The sequence below is a fragment of the Eubalaena glacialis genome, chromosome 19 (genome assembly GCF_028564815.1).
Source record: "Eubalaena glacialis isolate mEubGla1 chromosome 19, mEubGla1.1.hap2.+ XY, whole genome shotgun sequence".
NCBI lineage: Eukaryota > Metazoa > Chordata > Mammalia > Artiodactyla > Balaenidae > Eubalaena > Eubalaena glacialis.
Genome location: NC_083734.1, coordinates 26553213 through 26571784, shown reverse-complemented (window position 1 = coordinate 26571784; position 18572 = coordinate 26553213). Strand labels below are relative to the sequence as shown.

The following is an 18572-nucleotide window of genomic DNA, read 5'->3' as shown; positions in this document are numbered from 1 at the left end:
AAGATGCTGTCAGAGAAAATCAAAATGGAAAGAATTTTCCACACATAAATCCTAAGTCAATAAAGCCCAGGGAACTTAAAATAACTCTCCTGAGCATGAGGAGAAGCCTGGATGGAGTTCACCTCCCGCAGCTGTGATGGGGACAAGGGGAGGCTGCCCACCCAGGTGGCAGCAAGTCTTACACCAGCTTAAAACAGCCCAAGGAACCTTAAATTAAGCATTTGTGTCTTTTGCAACCTTAGGATATAAAGGATGCATGTTCCAATAAAGGAACATGTTTTCCATGGTTCAGAGATGACAAAAAAAAAAAGCTAGCCAGCTACTCTGCTGAGAAAGTGTTTTCTGCTGGGCAGCCCAGGCCTGAAAAGTTCCTTCCTTCCCTGCTAACCATGGGGTGGTTCCCACTGGAGCCCAGAACTCATTTCCCCCAGACGTTCCTGGAAGTGGGGGGACAACTGATGGTTTTCAGTGGCAATATCCTCTCCCTCCAAGCTCACCCCTTTGGGTGGGCCAGTTGCTGGAAGGGACCAATGTGGAGGGGACCGAGGTGGTCCATGCTGCAGGGCTCCCACAAGGAAGGCGGGGATGATGCAGAACATCCCAGTCTGCTTGAGGCAGCACTCACCCCTGCATGAGGCCCCCAAACCGGGGCAGGCCACAGATGAGCTGCTGAGGGGAGTCAATCTTCTTCAGGAGGTCATAGGAGAAGCCCTGGATGATGGCCTGCATGTGCGCGGCACAGCGCTGCATGAACTCCACCATCTGCAACACACGGCAGAGATAGTCAATGCCCACACGGCTAATGGCCACCCTGGCCTTCAGTGGGATTGGAATGGTCTGAGGGGAGTGGTCTGAGGAGACAGGAGCCCCCACAGGGAAATCTCTGGAAAAGGAAGGGCCCAAGTGATTTCCTAAAGATATGGAATGAGATGATTCTATTTTCAGGGAGCTCATTTGGCAATAATTACCTCCAAATCCTTCATTCAACAGATGCGGAAACTGAGGCAGGAGGAGTATTTTAACTTTTGCCCAAGGCCCAACAGCTAATGAGCAGGAGAACCAGAGGGAAGGGACTTTGCCCATCTCCCCCTTCCCTCCACGTGCCCTTTACATTTGTTAGATTATTTAGCCCTCGTTAAAACACATTATGCCTGCCAGCGTGTGGCTACAGACAAGTTACTTAATGTCAATGCACTTCAGTTTCCCCATCTGTAAAATGGGGACAATAATAGTACCTACCTGAGAGGGTTGTTGTAAAGATTAAATGAACATTTAATTTAACTCAGAACGTCTGATGCACGGTAAGTGCCAGCTAAGGGTCAGACGAACTTACAGTTGTTCTCCCTCTCCACTGAACGGATGACCAGAAAAGTTCACTAGACTTGCCCAAGGTTTACATTGGTTAACTTGCTTCATCCCAGACCTGTGTGTCCAATGTCAATGGCAAGGCCACTACAAGTCCTGTGCTGTCCCCAGGACCAGCCTCTGCCCCTGGGCACCTGACTCCCAGCCCTGTGCTCTGCCTTGGGTGTGCCTGCAGGGCAGGCCCACACTTACTGCGGTGCTGCGTTCCTTCCCTGCTGCCAGAGCCCAGGTCTGAGGGTTCCGACCCTTCTCATCGTGGAGTCGAAGATCACCCCCTGCATCCAGCAGTTTGCTGAGGATCCACTGATTGCCTGAAAATGCTGCTGCATGGATAGAAGTGCTCCCATCAAAGCAGCGGCTGGAGATAGGGGAGGGGTACAGTGAGTGTCCATGGCAACACTCTTCCCCTTCCATGGGTAACACAGGGCTCCTTTTCTACAAAGGCAACTTTCGGTGATGAGAACTGTAACAAACCATTTGTGAGGCCTAACAACACCAATCTGGGGCCTCACAGAAGCTTTATATACATCCCCCTTTTCCATGTTTACCTCCACCCTTCAAGGCAGTATTATTTCTCAATTTATAGATGAGGAAACGAAAGGGCAAAGCCAAGATTCACACCCAGGTATGGGTCTGGTTCGAAATCCATTGTTCTTTCCCCACAGTCCCCTGATACTGGCTGCCCTGAAACAATTTCTTCACGTCTGTAGTGCCCTGTGGTCAGGCTGGTGAAGCACAGCCTAACCAGAGACCATCTCATGTGAGAATGTCTCTACCTCCCAAGTTGTATGGTAGAGGCCCACAAACCTTGGCATCAGCAATCTGGTCAAGGATCTACAACTCAGAAAAATTTAACCAAAACCAATAAACTCTGAGACATGAAGGGACAGTCTTCGTGAGATGTAAAGATATGATATGTAGCTGTGGTTTCCTAACCTGGTTGCATGTCAGAATCACCTGCAGAGCTTGCTTGCTCTTTTTGGTTTTTTTTTTTTTTTGGCCGCACCCAGCAGCATGCGGGATCTTAGTTCCTTGACCAGGGATCAAACCCCCGCACCCCCTGCAGTTCGGAGTGTGGAGTCAACCACTGGACCACCAGGGAAGTCCCAGAGCTTGCTCTCTTTAATTTAAAAAGAAACACAAATGGGAGGAGGAAGCAGAAAGGGAAGGAGAAGAAGAAATAAAATGAAAAAGGAGGAGGAGGAAAAGGAGGAGATAATAAAGATAAGAAGAAAGTCTCCCAACTCCAGACCCACAGTTCTCTTGCCGAGAGGCAACTACTGTTACAAGTTTTTGTATCCTTCCAGAAATTTTCTAAGCATATACAAGTAGGAATAGGAATATGCTATATTAGGAATTCCCTGGCAGTCCAGTGGTTAGGACTCAGCACTTTCACTGCTGAGGGCCTGAGTTCAATCCCTGGTCGGGGAACTAAGATCACACAAGCCGCATGGTGTGGCCAAAAGAAAAAGAACGTGCTATATTAACTGTTAGGCATTTACATTTTTTCATTTAACAGTGTATCTTGGAGGGAATTCCCTGGTGGCGCAGTGGTTAAGAATCCGCCTGCCAATGCAGGGGACACGGGTTCAAGCCCTGGTCCAGAAGATCCCACATGCCATGGAGCAACTAGGCCCATGCGCCACAACTACTGAGCCTGCGCTCTAGAGCCCGCGAGCCACAACTACTGAGCCCACATGCCACAACTACTGAAGCCCGTGCGCCTACAGCCCGTGCTCTGCAACAAGAGAAGCCACCGCAATAAGAAGCCCGTGCAATGCAACAAAGAACAGCCCCTGCTCGCCACAACTAGAGAAAGCCCACGTGCAGCAATGAAGACCCAATGTGGCCATAAATAAATAACTAAATTTTTTTAAAAAAAGTATATCTTGGAGAAATTTCCATATGAGAACATACAAGCCACATCAATTCTTTTTTAACAGCTGCATAGTATTCCAATGTACAGATGTACCATAATTTACTTACTAAGTCATTGGGATATTTGTTAAAAATACAGATTCTCAGACTACACAGCAGACTGAATCATAACCTGCAAGCGTGGAGCCCAGGAATGTGTACTTTTTACAAGTTCCCCAGCTGGTGCCAATGAGGCTGGCCTGTACCCAGGCATCTGGGAACCACTGGGATATCTCATTGTGAGCTCTCCCTTATTGCTGGGTCTGATAAGCAGTCCAGCACACTGCACTATGGGAAATGTAATATCCTCCTTGCTTTAAAAATAAATTTGTATAATGTTTTACAGCTTTCTAATCATTCTTCCCATAAATAGTAAGAGAGCTGGGTAGGGAGAGAGAAGATATTATCTGTCATTTCTTGTGAATGCTAAGGAAGAAAGAAATAATGTTTTTTATACCCAACTAACCCTTACAAGGGAATCCAGGTCCAAGTGATATCAAAATGTGTATTGTTTTATTAATTTATCCTAGAGGTTGAAAACTGGAGGCCCACAGATTGATTTGGCAACCCAGAGGCATGTTTTATTTGGTCCACATAGTGTTTAAAAAAAGAATTTAAAGTAATGGACAATATTTAACACTTTGGGGATTTCACAATAAAAACTGGGATTTCCAGCCTCTTGGAAATTTGGAAGATTTGGCCTCCATGGCTTCCTTTTCTGCCGAGCTGCAACAGATGCTCCTTAGACAGAGCCTGTACCCACTGACCCCACTTAGTCCTGCAGGCATCTGACTCTGTGACCTCAATAAGCCCAGGCCATCACAGCATTTCCACTGAGCACTTAGGAATACAACTTCCCCCCAGAAATTTCCCTTCCCTTGATGGAAAATATTTTTAAAGCACATGAAAGCATTCCTACCACAAAATAAAAAGCTACAGGGTCTGCATTCTTCCTCTTGATATTGTCCTTTCCCACCTCCCCCTGGCATCATGGGGATTTCTAAAAAGGGAACTTCTGAGTTCTTCAGATGCTGGGCTCCTGGTCTCAAACCCTATCATTACCACAATGCACCATTATGGACCAGCCATTTAAACTTTCTGGGTATCAGCCCCCTAATCTGGAATATTAAAGGTTTGAATGATTTGTTCTTTAAAGAACCTAGCTCTAAACTTCCACAAAACAGATGCAAATGCAGATGACTAGAAAATGCTGCATTTTTGCTGAGGAACTGCAGGGCCAATATGGCCTCTCTACAAAGCTGTTATCTGCAAACATCAAGTGAGATAGCCCTTTATTTCTGAGTTTTGACATTAAACACTGATACAGTAGAGACAAATATGCAAATATCTGCAAATATGCGAGTCCAGAAAAATTCTGGAAGGAAACAAAGGAAAATGTTCACTGTGTTATGTCTGGGTTTCGGAATTCTCACGCTGATTGGTTTTTTTCTTTATACTTCTCCAAGCTTCCAAGGTTTTTCCCACTAAGCAAACAATCTTATAACAACAACAAGCTTTCAACATCAATATTTAAAAAAAAAAATTAAGCGGCCTCCTTATGTAAGATGGGAAAGCTATTTTATGACTTATGATTGTGCATATTCTGGCATTCCTGTGAAAATCAGCTGGAATCATATAAACGCTCGAAATCTGTTTCTGGTTCTGTCCAATGGGAACTGTAAAAATACCTGCTGTTCCCTGTTGAGGAGTTGGTTGTAAAGCTCTAGTGAGCTAGTGCCTGGGAAGGCCCTGGAAAAAGCGAAAGTCCTACACAAAGAAAAGAAATGTTCACTTGCTGTTGATTCGTTACATCGTGTTGCTGTTCCATATTAAAATTTGGACTCAGATTCTTTTAAACCACAACTACAAAAGTCATCCTGACAAAGTGATGCCAAATATATTAATTGGTGAAGAACTTGGTTGTGGGGTATGTTAAAGTACTTAAGCAAATCATACAAACTATAATGCGCAGTGGAAATACATAAACAGTACTTGTTAATGACTAAATGAATAGAAAGGTTCACTTATTTCATAGGGCCAAATAAAACTGCTTAGAAAACTCCCTATTTACAGTTAAAAGCATGTTTCTGGGAATCTCCTGGTGGTCCAATGGTCAGGCCTCTGTGCTTCCACTGCTGGGGGCCCAGGTTCCATCCCTGGGTGGGGAACTAAGACACTGCAAGTCGCGCGACGAAAAAAGTGAAATACACAAAAGCAGGCTTCAATATTAGGTATACAAATGTATTTCATTGGTATAAATTAGTGAAGGTTCTTTTAATATCTTATCAAATTAGTTTCCAAATACTTCAATTCATTTTAAGAGCATATTTTCTAGATAGTGATGTTATTATACTTACTGGTTTGGATCTGATCCATAATGCACCAGGACATCAACTAATTTCGTAAGGCCTAACAATGCTGCAATGAAAAGCGCTGTCTGGCCCAGAGAGTTAACTGCATCGACATAGACTCCTGCAAAGCAAACACCAAGATAAACACAAACACACACAAAAAATTAAATTTTATTTTTACAGTACTTCCCATGTATTACTAATGCAGCTTCCCTTTTTTTAAAAAAAAGAATGAAAACCTTCAGTAGCCAAAATAACATGAAAGATCACAAATCAAAAATAAACCACAATCCTTACCTTCAAATGCTATATACAGAAAAATGTTGCTAAAACATTTCACCACACGCTGCCATGCGAAAAAAAAAAAGAGAATTAAAATTGTTCTCCGTTTTAAAATTCCCCAGCAGACCACAACTTAATTACATCATACGCTGTATGAAGAGCAACACAAAAAAGACTCAACATCATCACACCATCCAGCTGCTAAAAAAAAAATTCAAAACTAAGCACAACAGTAGACCTCACAAAATGCACCGCACAATTTAAAAAAAAAAAAGGCACGAAAAACCGAAGAGAACCCAACTCCCACCACTTAAAAAAAAACCCAAACTCACTACTGACTGAATTATATAAACTACTATTAACTGCGATAGAACAGTAACACTCTAAACAACACTTGCCAACCCACTACCAAAACAAACATTCCAAAAAAAAAAAATCTCCCTACTCACTTCGCGATGAATAATGTACGTACGTACTTTCAAACACTTATCAAAACTTCAACCAACAAATAAAAAAAACAGAAGCTTTATGACACATTGTTCAAACCGAAACCACTCAGACTGCATTCATCTCCCTCTCACTCTTCAAAACGAAGAGAAGAACGATCATCAACGGCAAAAGGCAGCTGCAAAAGCAACACCAAGAGCCAGCTTCACGCTCAGGAGAGAACACTGCATCTCCTCCTCGTGGGTTCGGGTGCTCTACACGTTCAGAGAAACTTCTCTAGTAACAAACTATAGAAATGATCCCTGAAAGTATAGTCTTAACACAATCGTCTCTGTTTTTCCGAGGTGTAGGAAATGCACACATATTTCACTGATGGTTACTTTTTCTTACACCACTATTCTTTTTGAAACGTACACTGGAATATGTTGTCTGAATAATCTTTCCAATACCGAAGCCCGACAAAGGTTTTGAACCCTTCTGCGTTTCAGAAGACATTTCAAGTTGTCATTTTAATTAACATACAGTTTTTAAACAGCCAATCACACGCCAGTTATTTCCAACCCCGCCCCGTTTCGCGCGGCAGTTCCGCAGCATCAGGATTACGTAAAACGCTGACGACTACAACGTGCGCCGCAGCTTGAGGACTCGCCTCCTTTTAGACTGGCGTTGGAAGTGAGGAGATGTCTCACGAGAAAAACTTACAAGACAAAGTGGATGCTGAAAGCAAAGACCCGAAGCCAAAAACTATGACGTTTGCAAAGCGCACCATTTATGCTGTGATCAAAATAGCAAACATATAAATATTGTTTGGGATTTTTTTCCAAACCAAGGAATATTTATGTAGATAAAAATTGTCTTTAAATAAGCAGGATAATACATCATTACCCTGCTTAAAGCTTTAGTAGCTTCCCAACTCTTGGGCTAAAGACAGAACTTCTCTAAATAGTTTACAGGGACTTCCCTGGGGTCCAGTGGTTAAGACTCCGCTTCCACCGCAGGGGGAGCCAGTTTCATCCCTGGTCAGGGAACTAGGATCCCGCATGCCACAAGGCAAGGCCAGAAAAGAAATAGTTTACAAGGTCCAGCACAGCCTGGCCCACACGCACCTCTCCAGCCTTATTGTGCACCAAATTCCCTCCTCCTCACTTCAGCCATAATGAACCACGTACTGTCTTCCACATACTCATCGTGTTCCTTTGCACAAGCTGTTCTCTCTGCCAGGAACGTTAGAAACGGTGGATATTTCACCTAACTCTGGAATATTCAATAAACCAATACAACATGGTGCCTGGCTTGAAATAGTGGGAAGAAAGTTAAACTTCCCATAAAGCTTGAAAAAAACTGAAAAATGAGAAAACATTCAGTGGAGAAGAGGTGGGAAAACGGACACTCCTAAATGCAGTTGGCAGTGTGAACTGTTACAATGCTTTTGGAAAGCAATGCAGCAGTATCTATTAAAAATCTGAACCAGAAATCCTGCTTTGAATATTAAAAACCCATTATGTAAAGATTCATTACAAAGTATTTTATCAAAGCATTGTTTCTGGTGATACAAAACTGCAAAAAAAGAAATAAATCTTAATATCCACCATTAGGGGCACAGCTGAATAAATTATGGTACATACAGATAATAAAATATTAAGCAATTAATTTAAATGAATTAGATCTGTATCAATTAGAATAGAGATAGACAAGATGTACTATTGAAAGCAAAAATCTAATAAGCAGGCAGGCAATTTTAGGGAGTTCAATCAATGAGTGGTATTAGCTAAAATGATGGATTTAAAGTATCTAACAGAGTTTAGCAAGTAACAACTACTCTATAAATATTAAAAATTAAAATCCCAACATTCTTGTAACCACTAATAGGATTTAAGCTTAAAAAATAATCTATTTTGTGCAAGTAATACAGGTGCTTTCAGGAATGCAAAATTCAGTGGCACCCCATGTCTTGCTATGTATAGTACTGTAATCACAAGTGGGGTCCGGCTGCTCGCCGCTCAAAAGCCAATAAAGAGGCAAGCTTGGTGGACAGGAAAGTTTGCTTTATTTTGATGCAGGCAACGGGGTGGGGGTGTGGGGGGTTGACTCCTGTCCAAAGGCCGACTCCCCCGACCCCAACCAGTGGACAAGAGCTTTTATAGACCGAGGGAGAGGACTACATGCAGAACCAGCACAGTCAGCTCTGAGAGTCATCTTGAAATTGGTCGTCAGTGGTCTAACCAGCGCCATCGTGATTGTTTTGGGTACAGTTAATCTTCAGTTCCAGGGTTGGTTTGTTTCCATTTCTTTGCGGCAAATTCTCAGAATTGTGGCAGCTTATGTCATGACTACAGCCTGGTCATCATGTAGTTAACTTCTTCCACCTGGTTGGGGTTTCAGTATCTATATAAGACAGCGCATGGGATGTGGCTCAGAATATTATCTATAACCCTCGAGAAGGAACCAAAGGTCCTTCACTTTGATTACTGACTAAACTATTATTGTTTTGTCCTGTTTGACTGCTTTTCTTTGCTTCTGTATTTTATCACTTCTCTCATTAAACTTATTCTTTGGGGCTTCCCTGGTGGCGCAGTGGTTGAGAATCTGCCTGCCAGTGCAGGGGACACTGGTTCGATCCCTGGTCTGGGAGGATCCCACATGCCGCGGAGCAACTAGGCCCATGAGCCACAATTACTGAGCCTGCGCGTCTGGAGCCTGTGCTCCGCAACAAGAGAGGCCGCGATAGTGAGAGGCCTGCGCACCGCGATGAAGAGTGGCCCCCACTTGCCGCAACTAGAGAAAGCCCTCGCACAGAAACGAAGACCCAACACAGCCATAAATAAATAAATAAATAAATAAACCCAAAGTTTAAACAAAAAACTTATTCTTTGGCTAAAGTTTTTCGACAGACAAAAGGCAGGCTGAGGACATCGGAGGCAAGGTCTATAGCGTCCTGCTCCGTTTCAGTAGAAGCTCTTTAACCTGGGATTTATGGCATCCTATAGTCTGGTTCCAAGCTGCCTTTGTCTTTACTTCCTAAAACATCTTGTACATACCCTATCCTTCAGACACAACACACACACACACACTAAACTACTTGCCATTTGTAGGCTCCTTTGTTCTTTTGCTCGTGTATAAATTCCCTCTGCTCCACATTTGTTGAATAAACAACCAAATAAATAATTATAAAGATAAACTTACAGTATCAAATTATCATCTATTTTCTTTAAGCATTAAAACCAAAACAAAACAACAACAAAAAAAAAACAGCACAGAGGCCTCTGAATATCTGCCGATATTGCACAGGTTGATTTCTCATGATTTTGTTGTCTTTTCATGTTTCTTGAAATAAATATGTGAATTTCAAAAAAAAAAATGAGAAAAGCAAGTTGCAGAATGTGTTTAGTATGATACCACTTTCATAAAGGCAGGTTAGCAACTTTAGAATATATGTATATCTTTGATTCCACTGGTTAAAATAACCTCTTTTATTTCTTCATTTACTTTTTAGTTTTGGCTGCTGCGTTGGATCTTCGTTGCTGCTCGCGGGCTTTCTCTAGTTGCGGTGAGCGGGGGCTACTCTTCGTTGCGGTGCGTGGGCTTCTCATTGCAGTGGCTTCTCTTGTTGCAGAGCACGGGCTCTAGGTGTGTGGGCTTCAGTAGGTGTGGCACATGGGCTCAGTAGTTGTGGTTCACGGGCTCTAGAGCACAGGCTCAGTAGTTGTGGCGCACGGGCTTAGTTGCTCTGCGGCATGTGGGATCTTCCTGGACCAGGGCTCGAACCCGTGTCCCCTGCATTGGCAGGTGGATTCTTAACCACTGTGTCACCAGGGAAGCCCCTGTTTATCTTTCCTTCTTCTTTTTTTGGCCACGCTGCACGGCTTGCAGGATGTTAGTTCCCCCACCAGGGATCAAAACCAGGCCCTCGGCAGTGAAAGCATGGAGTCCTAACCACTGGACAACCAGGGAATTCCCTGAATATATGCTGTTTAATAAGGGCAGTTTTCAAAGGCATTACCACCTCCAACAGGAAATTAAGCCTGCTTTTACTTAAAGGGAACTATATCGCATAATATTCAGTAGAATTAAGAGATTTTGTTGATTTTTCTAGCCCACGGTTCAATGACAAGTGTGATATATTAAGAGACCCAGCATAAAACCAGAGTAGATTCCTAAAGTAGATGTCAGGAAAAATATCTGATTTATTAGCCTGGAAAAATTTAAAAGGGAATCTCAAAAATCAAAAGAAAAATGTTTAGATGAAGAAAATGAAAAACAAATCAGCGTACTAGACTGACAAGGCGAATTTTAAATTGCATTTAGCTAAACAAGCATCATAAAAGAAAAAATCATAGCACTGAGGAGGAAAAGAACAAACCATCTTAAAACAATTAAGGATATATCACAATTACGTTTAAAGCTACTTTAAATCCATTTCCCTTGTAAACCTTTCTCTCCTACTGCTCACTACAAGATCTGTTTGTCAACCAACTGAGTATCAAGGAACAGACATGTATCTATTTCCCTGCAGTATATTCCAGGCCTAATTTACCCAGGAAAACTGTCAACAGCACAAAAACACTTCATTCAAAAAGGCAGATGGAGGATACTAACTACTTTAACACCCATTGAACGGGGAAAAAAAAAAAGACTCAATTGCCATAGATCGACAAAATCACCTTTAAAAATAACATGAAGAAGGCTTCCTCCTGGTGCAGTGGTTAAGAATGGGCCTGCCAATGCAGGGAACACAGGTTCGAGCCCTCGCCCAGAATTATCCCACATGCCAGAGAGCAGCTAAGCCCGTGCGTCACAACTACTGAGCCTGAGTGCCACAACTACTGAAGCCCACGCACCTAGAGCCCATGCTCCACAACAAAAGAAGCCACTGCAATGAGAAGCCCGCGAACCACAACGAAGAGTAGCCCCCGCTCACCGCAACTAGAGAGAAAGCCCGCGCACAGCAACGAAGACCCAACGCGGCCCAAAATAAATAAATATTAAAAAAAAAAAAAAGGAATAAAGAGCTCCCGCTGGAAAGGAACTCCCTCCTACAAGTCAGAAATACAACGAAGATCCTTTCGGATTCTGGAGAACAAGAAACAGCAGGGACAGGAAGAGAACTTGAACACTGACTGAAACTACAAAGTAAACCACCACAAGCCCTAACTGCCTACAGACTATCGCGAAACACAGAACTCAAACAAACAAGAAAGAGAAAAACGAAAAAAACCATCCCCACTGTTCTTTCACGACACACAACTACAAACGAAACCACTCAGACGGCGTCCTCTCCCTCTTTCTCTCCCTAAGGAAGAGAAGAACGATCATCAACGGCTAAAGACAGCTGCAAAGACAACGCCAAAAGCCGGCTTCACGCTCAGGAGAGAACACTGCGTCTCCTCCTCGTGGTTTCGGGTGCTCTACACGTCCAGAGAAACTTCTCTAGTAACAAACTATAGAAATGATCCCTGAAAGTATAGTCTTGACCTTGACTCGCAAGTCACTGCTGGGTCTGTGATAGCCGCACACTTTACACTGAGGGCGAGATCGTTTCCCCGTTTCTAATTCTACTGGAAAAAAGAGAAAGAGCTCTTCCAATACAATCTTTCAAATGCTACCACTTACCAACTCATTTTAACATTTTAACTGGAAATGTAATTTAACAATTTTTAAAACAGCCACACTTAATTAACATAATACTGAATGACAGCCAATGACAACCTGCGTCTTTAAAGCCCAGGAGGCATTCCCTCCACAGATCTGGTAAAACCACCTCGCCCCTGAAAAGCTAAAAAGGAAAGGGTGGGCCGTTGCCTTTGCTAGTGAGAACCTAGCTGATCCCATTGAGCAATATATATCTTAGCGGTTTCATTCAAGGCTGTCCTACAAGTTTGACTTTCAAACTCTGGTAAGAGGTCACCGTGACTGAGGCAGGGACAGGGAGACTGGGTGGCTGAGAACCAGCGCCGGAAGGCAGAACCTTTTGGTTTTTCACCACATGACTGTACTACCTGTTCACACTTTCTGAATTTTTAAAAGACAGCTGGTTGCTGCATCTGACATCATTTCTTCCCTCCACAAATACCCGAGTGCCAGCTACGACAATACTAGCTACCATTGATGGTGAGCTTGACAGGCACCGGTCATCGTTGTAAGTGCTTTAACTATGAGATCAATACAAGTATATGCCAGTTTTATGGACCGGGGAACTGAGGCACAGAAAGGCTAGGTAACTTGCCTGAGGCCTGTTAAACAGCAGAGCTGGTAGGTGTCACCTTAACCATCATCCCAGTTTTCCACGTTGTAAAATAAAGACACTCTGGGCCCTGGGCAAACAGAGGCCGCTACTCACAAAAAGCTTACATTCTAGTGAGGGAGAGAGCTGACAACAAACACCCAAGAGGATCAGAGGATGAGGCATGCAGAGGATTTTAAGTGTCGAAACAGAGAGGGACTTGGGGGCTACTTTAGATTTGGGTGCTCAGGGAAGGCCTCTCTTTGGAGGCTGCATTTAAGCAGAGAGAACAACGAATGGAATGCAAAGACCCAAGGAAAGGAACAAGGTTGTGTGTTTTAGCAATTGAAGACAGCTGGAGAACACAGGGTAGGAGGGAGGGGGGAGGTGCAGGCAGGCAGGCAGGTATCTGCAGGTTTTCTAGGCAAGGCCAAGGCCTGGGGAGCCTGGATTTTAAGTGTGAAGGGAAGCCACTGGGAGGTCTGAAGCTGTGGAGACCACTTCCGAGGCCACTGCCACGGTGTCTGTAGGAGACGGCACGGTGGCTCGCATCTGGGCTTAGCAAGGAAGAAGGAGAAACGTGGGCTGTTCCGGCAGTTGAGTTGACAGGACGGGACTCACTGGTGGACTTGCTGCAGGAGGTGGGGTGGGGTGTCAGGGAAGGAGGTTTAAAAGGTTGACATGTTGGTTTGTGCCTGGAACAACTCAATGGATGGTGCTGCTACAGGGAAGACTGGGAAGAGACAGGGATTTCTCTTCTAAAGGAGGGGCTGCCTCACAATGGCGGAAGGGAGTGCTCAACTACCGTACTTGCTTTAACTGATTTAACCTTTACAGCCACCCCACGTGTTGATGCTATTAGTACTACACCTACCTCCTTTACAGAGGGACAGACTGGGGTCAAGGAACTTCCCATGAAACCACAGCTAATAAATAACAGACCAAGGAGTCAATTCCAGAGCATATACCGCTTCTCTCACAGCTCCCGACCTTTAAAGAGGACCAAGGACTAATTTAGGCTCACAGTGAAAGCTTGGCCACTGCGGATCCAGAAGGAGAAAATCATGGAGGAACTACATGGTGCATGGCTACAGTGGAAGAAAGAGAAATGAACTGCGATCTGGGGATGTGCTTCCAAGACCAGGAGCTGCAACAGCAGGGAAGTGGAGCGGGCACACTCTCAGGAGGTGCCTTTTCCTCACCTGCTGCCTAGGGTGATCAGTTAACTCCTTCTTTATTCTCAACTCTCCTACCCCTCCTCACCAGCCTCCCTCAGCAATGATCTTTCCTCATACCTGGCAAACAACTAGAAGCCCATCAGTTGAAAAGCCCCCATTGTGGTCACATTCCATGGAGGAACCCACCTACCTCTGAAATCCCCGTCTTCTCTGGCTGACTCAAAGGCTTCCTGCCTGGGGGAAGCTGCTCCCTCCCATACCTCACTTTCTCCTGTTCCACTCAGTCTTTCCAACTGCATTCAGACTTGCTCTCCCATCCTAATTAAACCCTAAATGCATCCCCCATCTTCCCCGCTTCCCCCAGCTGAATGCACACCCACCCCTATGCTCTCCATCACAGCCTGAGTTCTCCTGGGAGCTCTTTCCACCAACTGGCAAGCCTTCACATCCCTCCAGTGGTCAGTCCACCCCTACCTAGCCAGTTTCTGTTTCTGGTTCCCACACAGGACCAGTGGATACTTTTCCATCTGCATCTTAATTTCTCATCTGCTCTTCACACACTTCGCTGTGTCCTGCTGGGCTTCCATCAAGCACCCTCACGCGGTTTGCCGCCTACCTCTCTGGCTGCTCCTTCTTGGTCTGCTGTGCGAGTTCTAACTCCTTTGCCATGCATCCGCTAAAGGTCAGAAATCTCTCCTAAACGTGCCCTAAACTGAACTCTACCATCACTGCCCACCCCGTTGCACTACCTGATTCAGTTCCTCCTCCATTTCCCCCGTTAACACACGGAACCACCGTCCACCCATTTGTTCAGGTCCCAAGACCCGGCAATTTTCCTTGGCAGCTCCTCTCGCCCATACCATCAGTGAACCTGATGAAATCAAATTTTATATTTCAAGGCAGGACTAGAAAAATTTAAACATAAAATTCTCTTTGTGTGTGTGTGTGTGTTTGGGCCTCCTCCCTCCTTCCCCAAGTGCAGTGTGCATCTGCATTACACATTAATCAGAGCACCTCAAAGAGGGCAGTGCCCGCTCAACCGTAAAGATCCACTTTTTTTCTTTCTTCTCACACTAGCAATGGGACTTCTTAAAAGAATAGAGTTCTTTCTCGACTCCATAGAGGGTCATGGCGCCTTGCTGCTTACTCCGTACAAGCTCACCTGGACTACCTGTTCCTTGGTGAACTTTATGTAAAATATCAGTATGTCATTTTGAGGTACTACAATTCTTTGTCTGGAAAATGTATATGACTGTGTCTTCGACTTCTAACAGCTTTCTGAAAATCTGCTTCTCGTGTTATAATCCTCAGATTGGCTCAAATAAAACTCCCTTTTTTTTCCCTTCTTGATAGTTAATTGAATTTTCGTCAACAAATCAACCCCCCCAAGTCCTGTCAACTTTACCACTTAAATATCTTTCAGATCTGGTGTTTCTCTACCATCGCTACCATCTTCTCCCAAGTAGATGAATGCAGTAGGTGCCCAACTGGTCCTCACACTTGCCACCTCACCTCTCCCCATAAGTATCATCGCCACACAGCTTGTAGAGTGACCTTAAAGTGCAAAGCTGATGTAGGCACTCTCCTTCAATAGTTGCCCACTACCCTTAGCTCTCTGTCCACCGTGCTTTGGCCAAACTCCGCCTTCTTTCATTCCTCCTCTGTGCTAAAGTCCTATAAACCCTAGTCCTACACGTGTCGTATTTCCTTAGCTTGGACTGAGAAACAGAGAAAGAAATCACCATAGAGGCCAAGAAGGGATGTCTGCCTAGCTGTGTTGGGAGAGAGTGACTCGACTGACAGAAAGGAGAGTAGAGAAAGGGGAGGTAATTTTGTTTCAGTACCCTGGGGCTGCACCTGATGTGTGAAAAAGCTCATGACCTGTAAATCCAATCAGAAAACAACAACGCCAAACTGCATCTGACAGATTCTTCCTCATTTCATTGAAAAAAATCACAGTTTACACAATAGTTAGGTCAGGATAAAGACCACATCTACTACACAGGTTAAAAAGCGTTGTGCGCCTGGAACACGTGAAAAAAAAATACAGAAAACGGCCCCCTAGCGGAAAACAGTCATCTACATTCTGCGACAGTAACATAAGAAGAAACCACTCAAGATGGCGTCCTCTCCCTGTACTTACTTCTCCAGAGGAAAAGAACAGTCATCAAAGGCAAAAGGCAGTTACAGAAGCCAAGAGCTGGCTTCACACTCAGAGGAGAACCTGCCTCCTCGTGGACTTCGAGGACTCTACACGGAACCTCATCCAGTAACAACCTATAGAAATAACTCCTAAAACATAATAATGGCTTTAACCCCACAACTCTGCTGGGTCCGTGGCAGCCACATACTTTTTACGGATGGCGACATTTTTCCACTTTCCTCTCATTTCAGAAATATATTAAATGATTTTCTTTTCTTTCTTGCTTGCTTTCTTTTCTTCCTTTCTTCCTCTCTCTCCTTCCTCCCTCCCTCCCTCCCTTCCTCCCTCCCTTCCTCCCTTCCTCCCCTCCTCCCTCCCTTCCTTTCTTTTATTTTTGGTCGCACTGTGCAGCTTACGGAATCTTAGTTCCCTGACCAGGTACTGAACCCGGGCCCTTGGCAGTGAAAGCGCCGGGTCCTAACCACTGGACCGCCAGGGAACTCCCAGGAATATCATATAGATGATTTTCAAACTGTTGTTACTGAGCCAAACTTGGGTCTACTTGCCCACACACAGTAAAGCCAATTTACTGACACTTGGCTGTGGTGAAAGACAGTGCAGCAGTTTACTGCAGGGCGCCAAGCAAGGAGTTCGGGCCTTTTAAGCACTGGCTACCTGGACTCCTTGCTTGGTTCCCCACAATAAACGCTGCACTTTCCTTCACCACAAGCCGGTGTCAGTAGATTGGCTTTACTGCAGGTGGGCAAGCGGACCCAAGTTTGGTTCAGTAACAATTTTGGACTCGAGACCTTGGCGTTGCCGGCAAGAAGGCCCCATAGGGTCCTGCTCAGTTACACTGTCGTTTCATATACAATTTTTTAAAATTCTGAACACTCTTAAGAGGTTTTGTTTGTTTGTTTTGTTTTTTCCTTTAAGGAACTAAGACTTAGGGATTTCCCTGGAGGTCCAGTGGTTAAGACTCCACGCTTCCATTGCAGGCGACATGGGTTTGATCCTTGGTTCAGGAACTAAGATCCCACATGCTGCATGGCTTGGCCAAAAAAAAACAAAAAAAAGGAAAAAAGACACTAAGACTTACAGTTCTTAATTGACCTATTACAGACAGACAGACAGACAATCAGAACCTATTGCCTTTCTGTTTCTAAAAACACTAACAACACTGCCGGGACTAATTTAAGACAAAGGTGTGCTCAGGTGCCTCAGATTAGTTTTCTAATCTTAAATACTACAGACAGCATCTGTGGGTGAGATTATTTTATTTAAAACTTTTAACCTTCTAAGGTCCTAAATTTCGATTTGACCCTTTCGAGAACTTCTGCTCACGGTTACTCACCTGAGTGTGGACATGAGGGGTGCATATCGGGCTCACCTGGGTAAGTATTTTTTTCAAAATAATGTACCTGGGCCAATCTTAAGTGGGGAACGAAGAGGTGTATTTTGAAGCACTTCTCTTCATTTAAAAAAGAAAACTATGGGGCTTCCCTGGTGGTGCAGTGGTTAAGAATCCGCCTATTGGCAGGTGGACCCGGGTTCGAGCCCTGGCCCGGGACCATCCCACATGCCAGAGAGCAACTAAGCCCGTGCGCCACAACTACTGAGACTGCGCTCTAGGGCCCGCGAGCCACAACTACTGAAGCCCGTGTGCTTAGAGCCTGTGCTCCGCAACAAGAGAAGCCACCGCAGTGAGAAGCCCGCGCACCGCAACGAGGAGTAGCCCCCGCTCGCCACAACCAGAGGAAGCCCTTGCTCAGCAACGAAGACCCAACGCAGCCAAAGATAAATTTAAAAAGAAAAAAAAATTTTTTTAATAAAGTAACAAAAACTGTAGTTTTGTGGTATTCTGGTGTTTTGGGGGAGCCGGAGGGATTCCCAAAATGTGGTAATTTTGTACATTTTTACTGAAATATTTTTAAACTTTAGATTGTTATCACCTTTATTTTTAAACATCAGTAGGTCTGTTTAGAGTTTATTTTCATCTTTTGTCTTCTTTGGCCCCGCTGCGCAGCTTTCGGGATCTTAGTTCCCTGACCAGGGACTGAACCGGAGCCCTGGCGGTGAAAACACCGAGTCCCAACCATCAGGGAATTCCCGTAGACTATATTTGTGAAAAAAATCACTTGCCACCTGCATACGAAAGGTTATGCACCCCAACCCCTACCAAAAAAGACCATCACTTCAAGGTGGGCTATGCTTTTCTTTGAAAAAAAAAAAAATAGCTACCATTTCTATAGTACTTTAATATGTTCCAGGCCATGTACTAACCCCCTAACTTGGATCACGCCATTTTAATCTTGGAAATAACCCTAAGAGATGGAAGAAATGGAAACTTACAATGTGTACCCTTAAAAGTCTAGAATATTCATCATCAAAAACTTTTAAAAAACAAATACAGTCAAAAAAAACACCCTTAATCAACAAATGATTGGAGAAAAGGAATATGAGATAAACACAAGGGACTTCATTGACAGGGAGCAAAACCACCTTCGTAGATTACAATTAAGGGATAAAGAGCTGCTGCTGGAAAAGAACTCCCTCCTACAAGTCAGAAATACAACGAAGATCCTTTCGGATTCTGGAGAACAAGAAACAGCAGGGACAGGAAGAGAACTTGAACACTGACTGAAACTACAAAGTAAACCACCACAAGC

At 44.2% G+C, this 18572-nt stretch overlaps 1 protein-coding gene, 2 non-coding genes and 1 pseudogene across 7 annotated transcripts in view; all 4 read right to left on the bottom strand.

The window, feature by feature from the left end:
- TEX14 (testis expressed 14, intercellular bridge forming factor) overlaps positions 1-18572 on the bottom strand; it is a 174196-nt gene that overhangs the window by 50684 nt on the left and 104940 nt on the right. For 2 of the 5 annotated variants that reach the window (XM_061176381.1, XM_061176382.1), the window contains exons 1-4: positions 5931-5993; positions 5640-5754; positions 1558-1723; positions 626-762 (exon numbers count right to left, since the gene is read on the bottom strand). In XM_061176381.1, coding sequence (XP_061032364.1) covers positions 626-762 — 137 coding nt within the window. In that variant the 5' untranslated portion in view covers positions 1558-1723; positions 5640-5754; positions 5931-5993. Of the gene's footprint in view, positions 1-625; positions 763-1557; positions 1724-5639; positions 5755-5930; positions 5994-18572 lie in introns of those variants that run through there. The other 3 variants (XM_061176380.1, XM_061176379.1, XM_061176383.1) reach the window with 2 other exon arrangements.
- LOC133081020 (small nucleolar RNA U3) lies at positions 6466-6680 on the bottom strand. The gene has a single exon (XR_009698696.1). It is a non-coding gene; the product is annotated as a small nucleolar RNA U3 (small nucleolar RNA).
- Positions 11618-11831, bottom strand: LOC133081019 (small nucleolar RNA U3). Its single transcript, XR_009698695.1, has one exon. It is a non-coding gene; the product is annotated as a small nucleolar RNA U3 (small nucleolar RNA).
- On the bottom strand, positions 15870-16068 carry LOC133081022 (small nucleolar RNA U3; annotated as a pseudogene).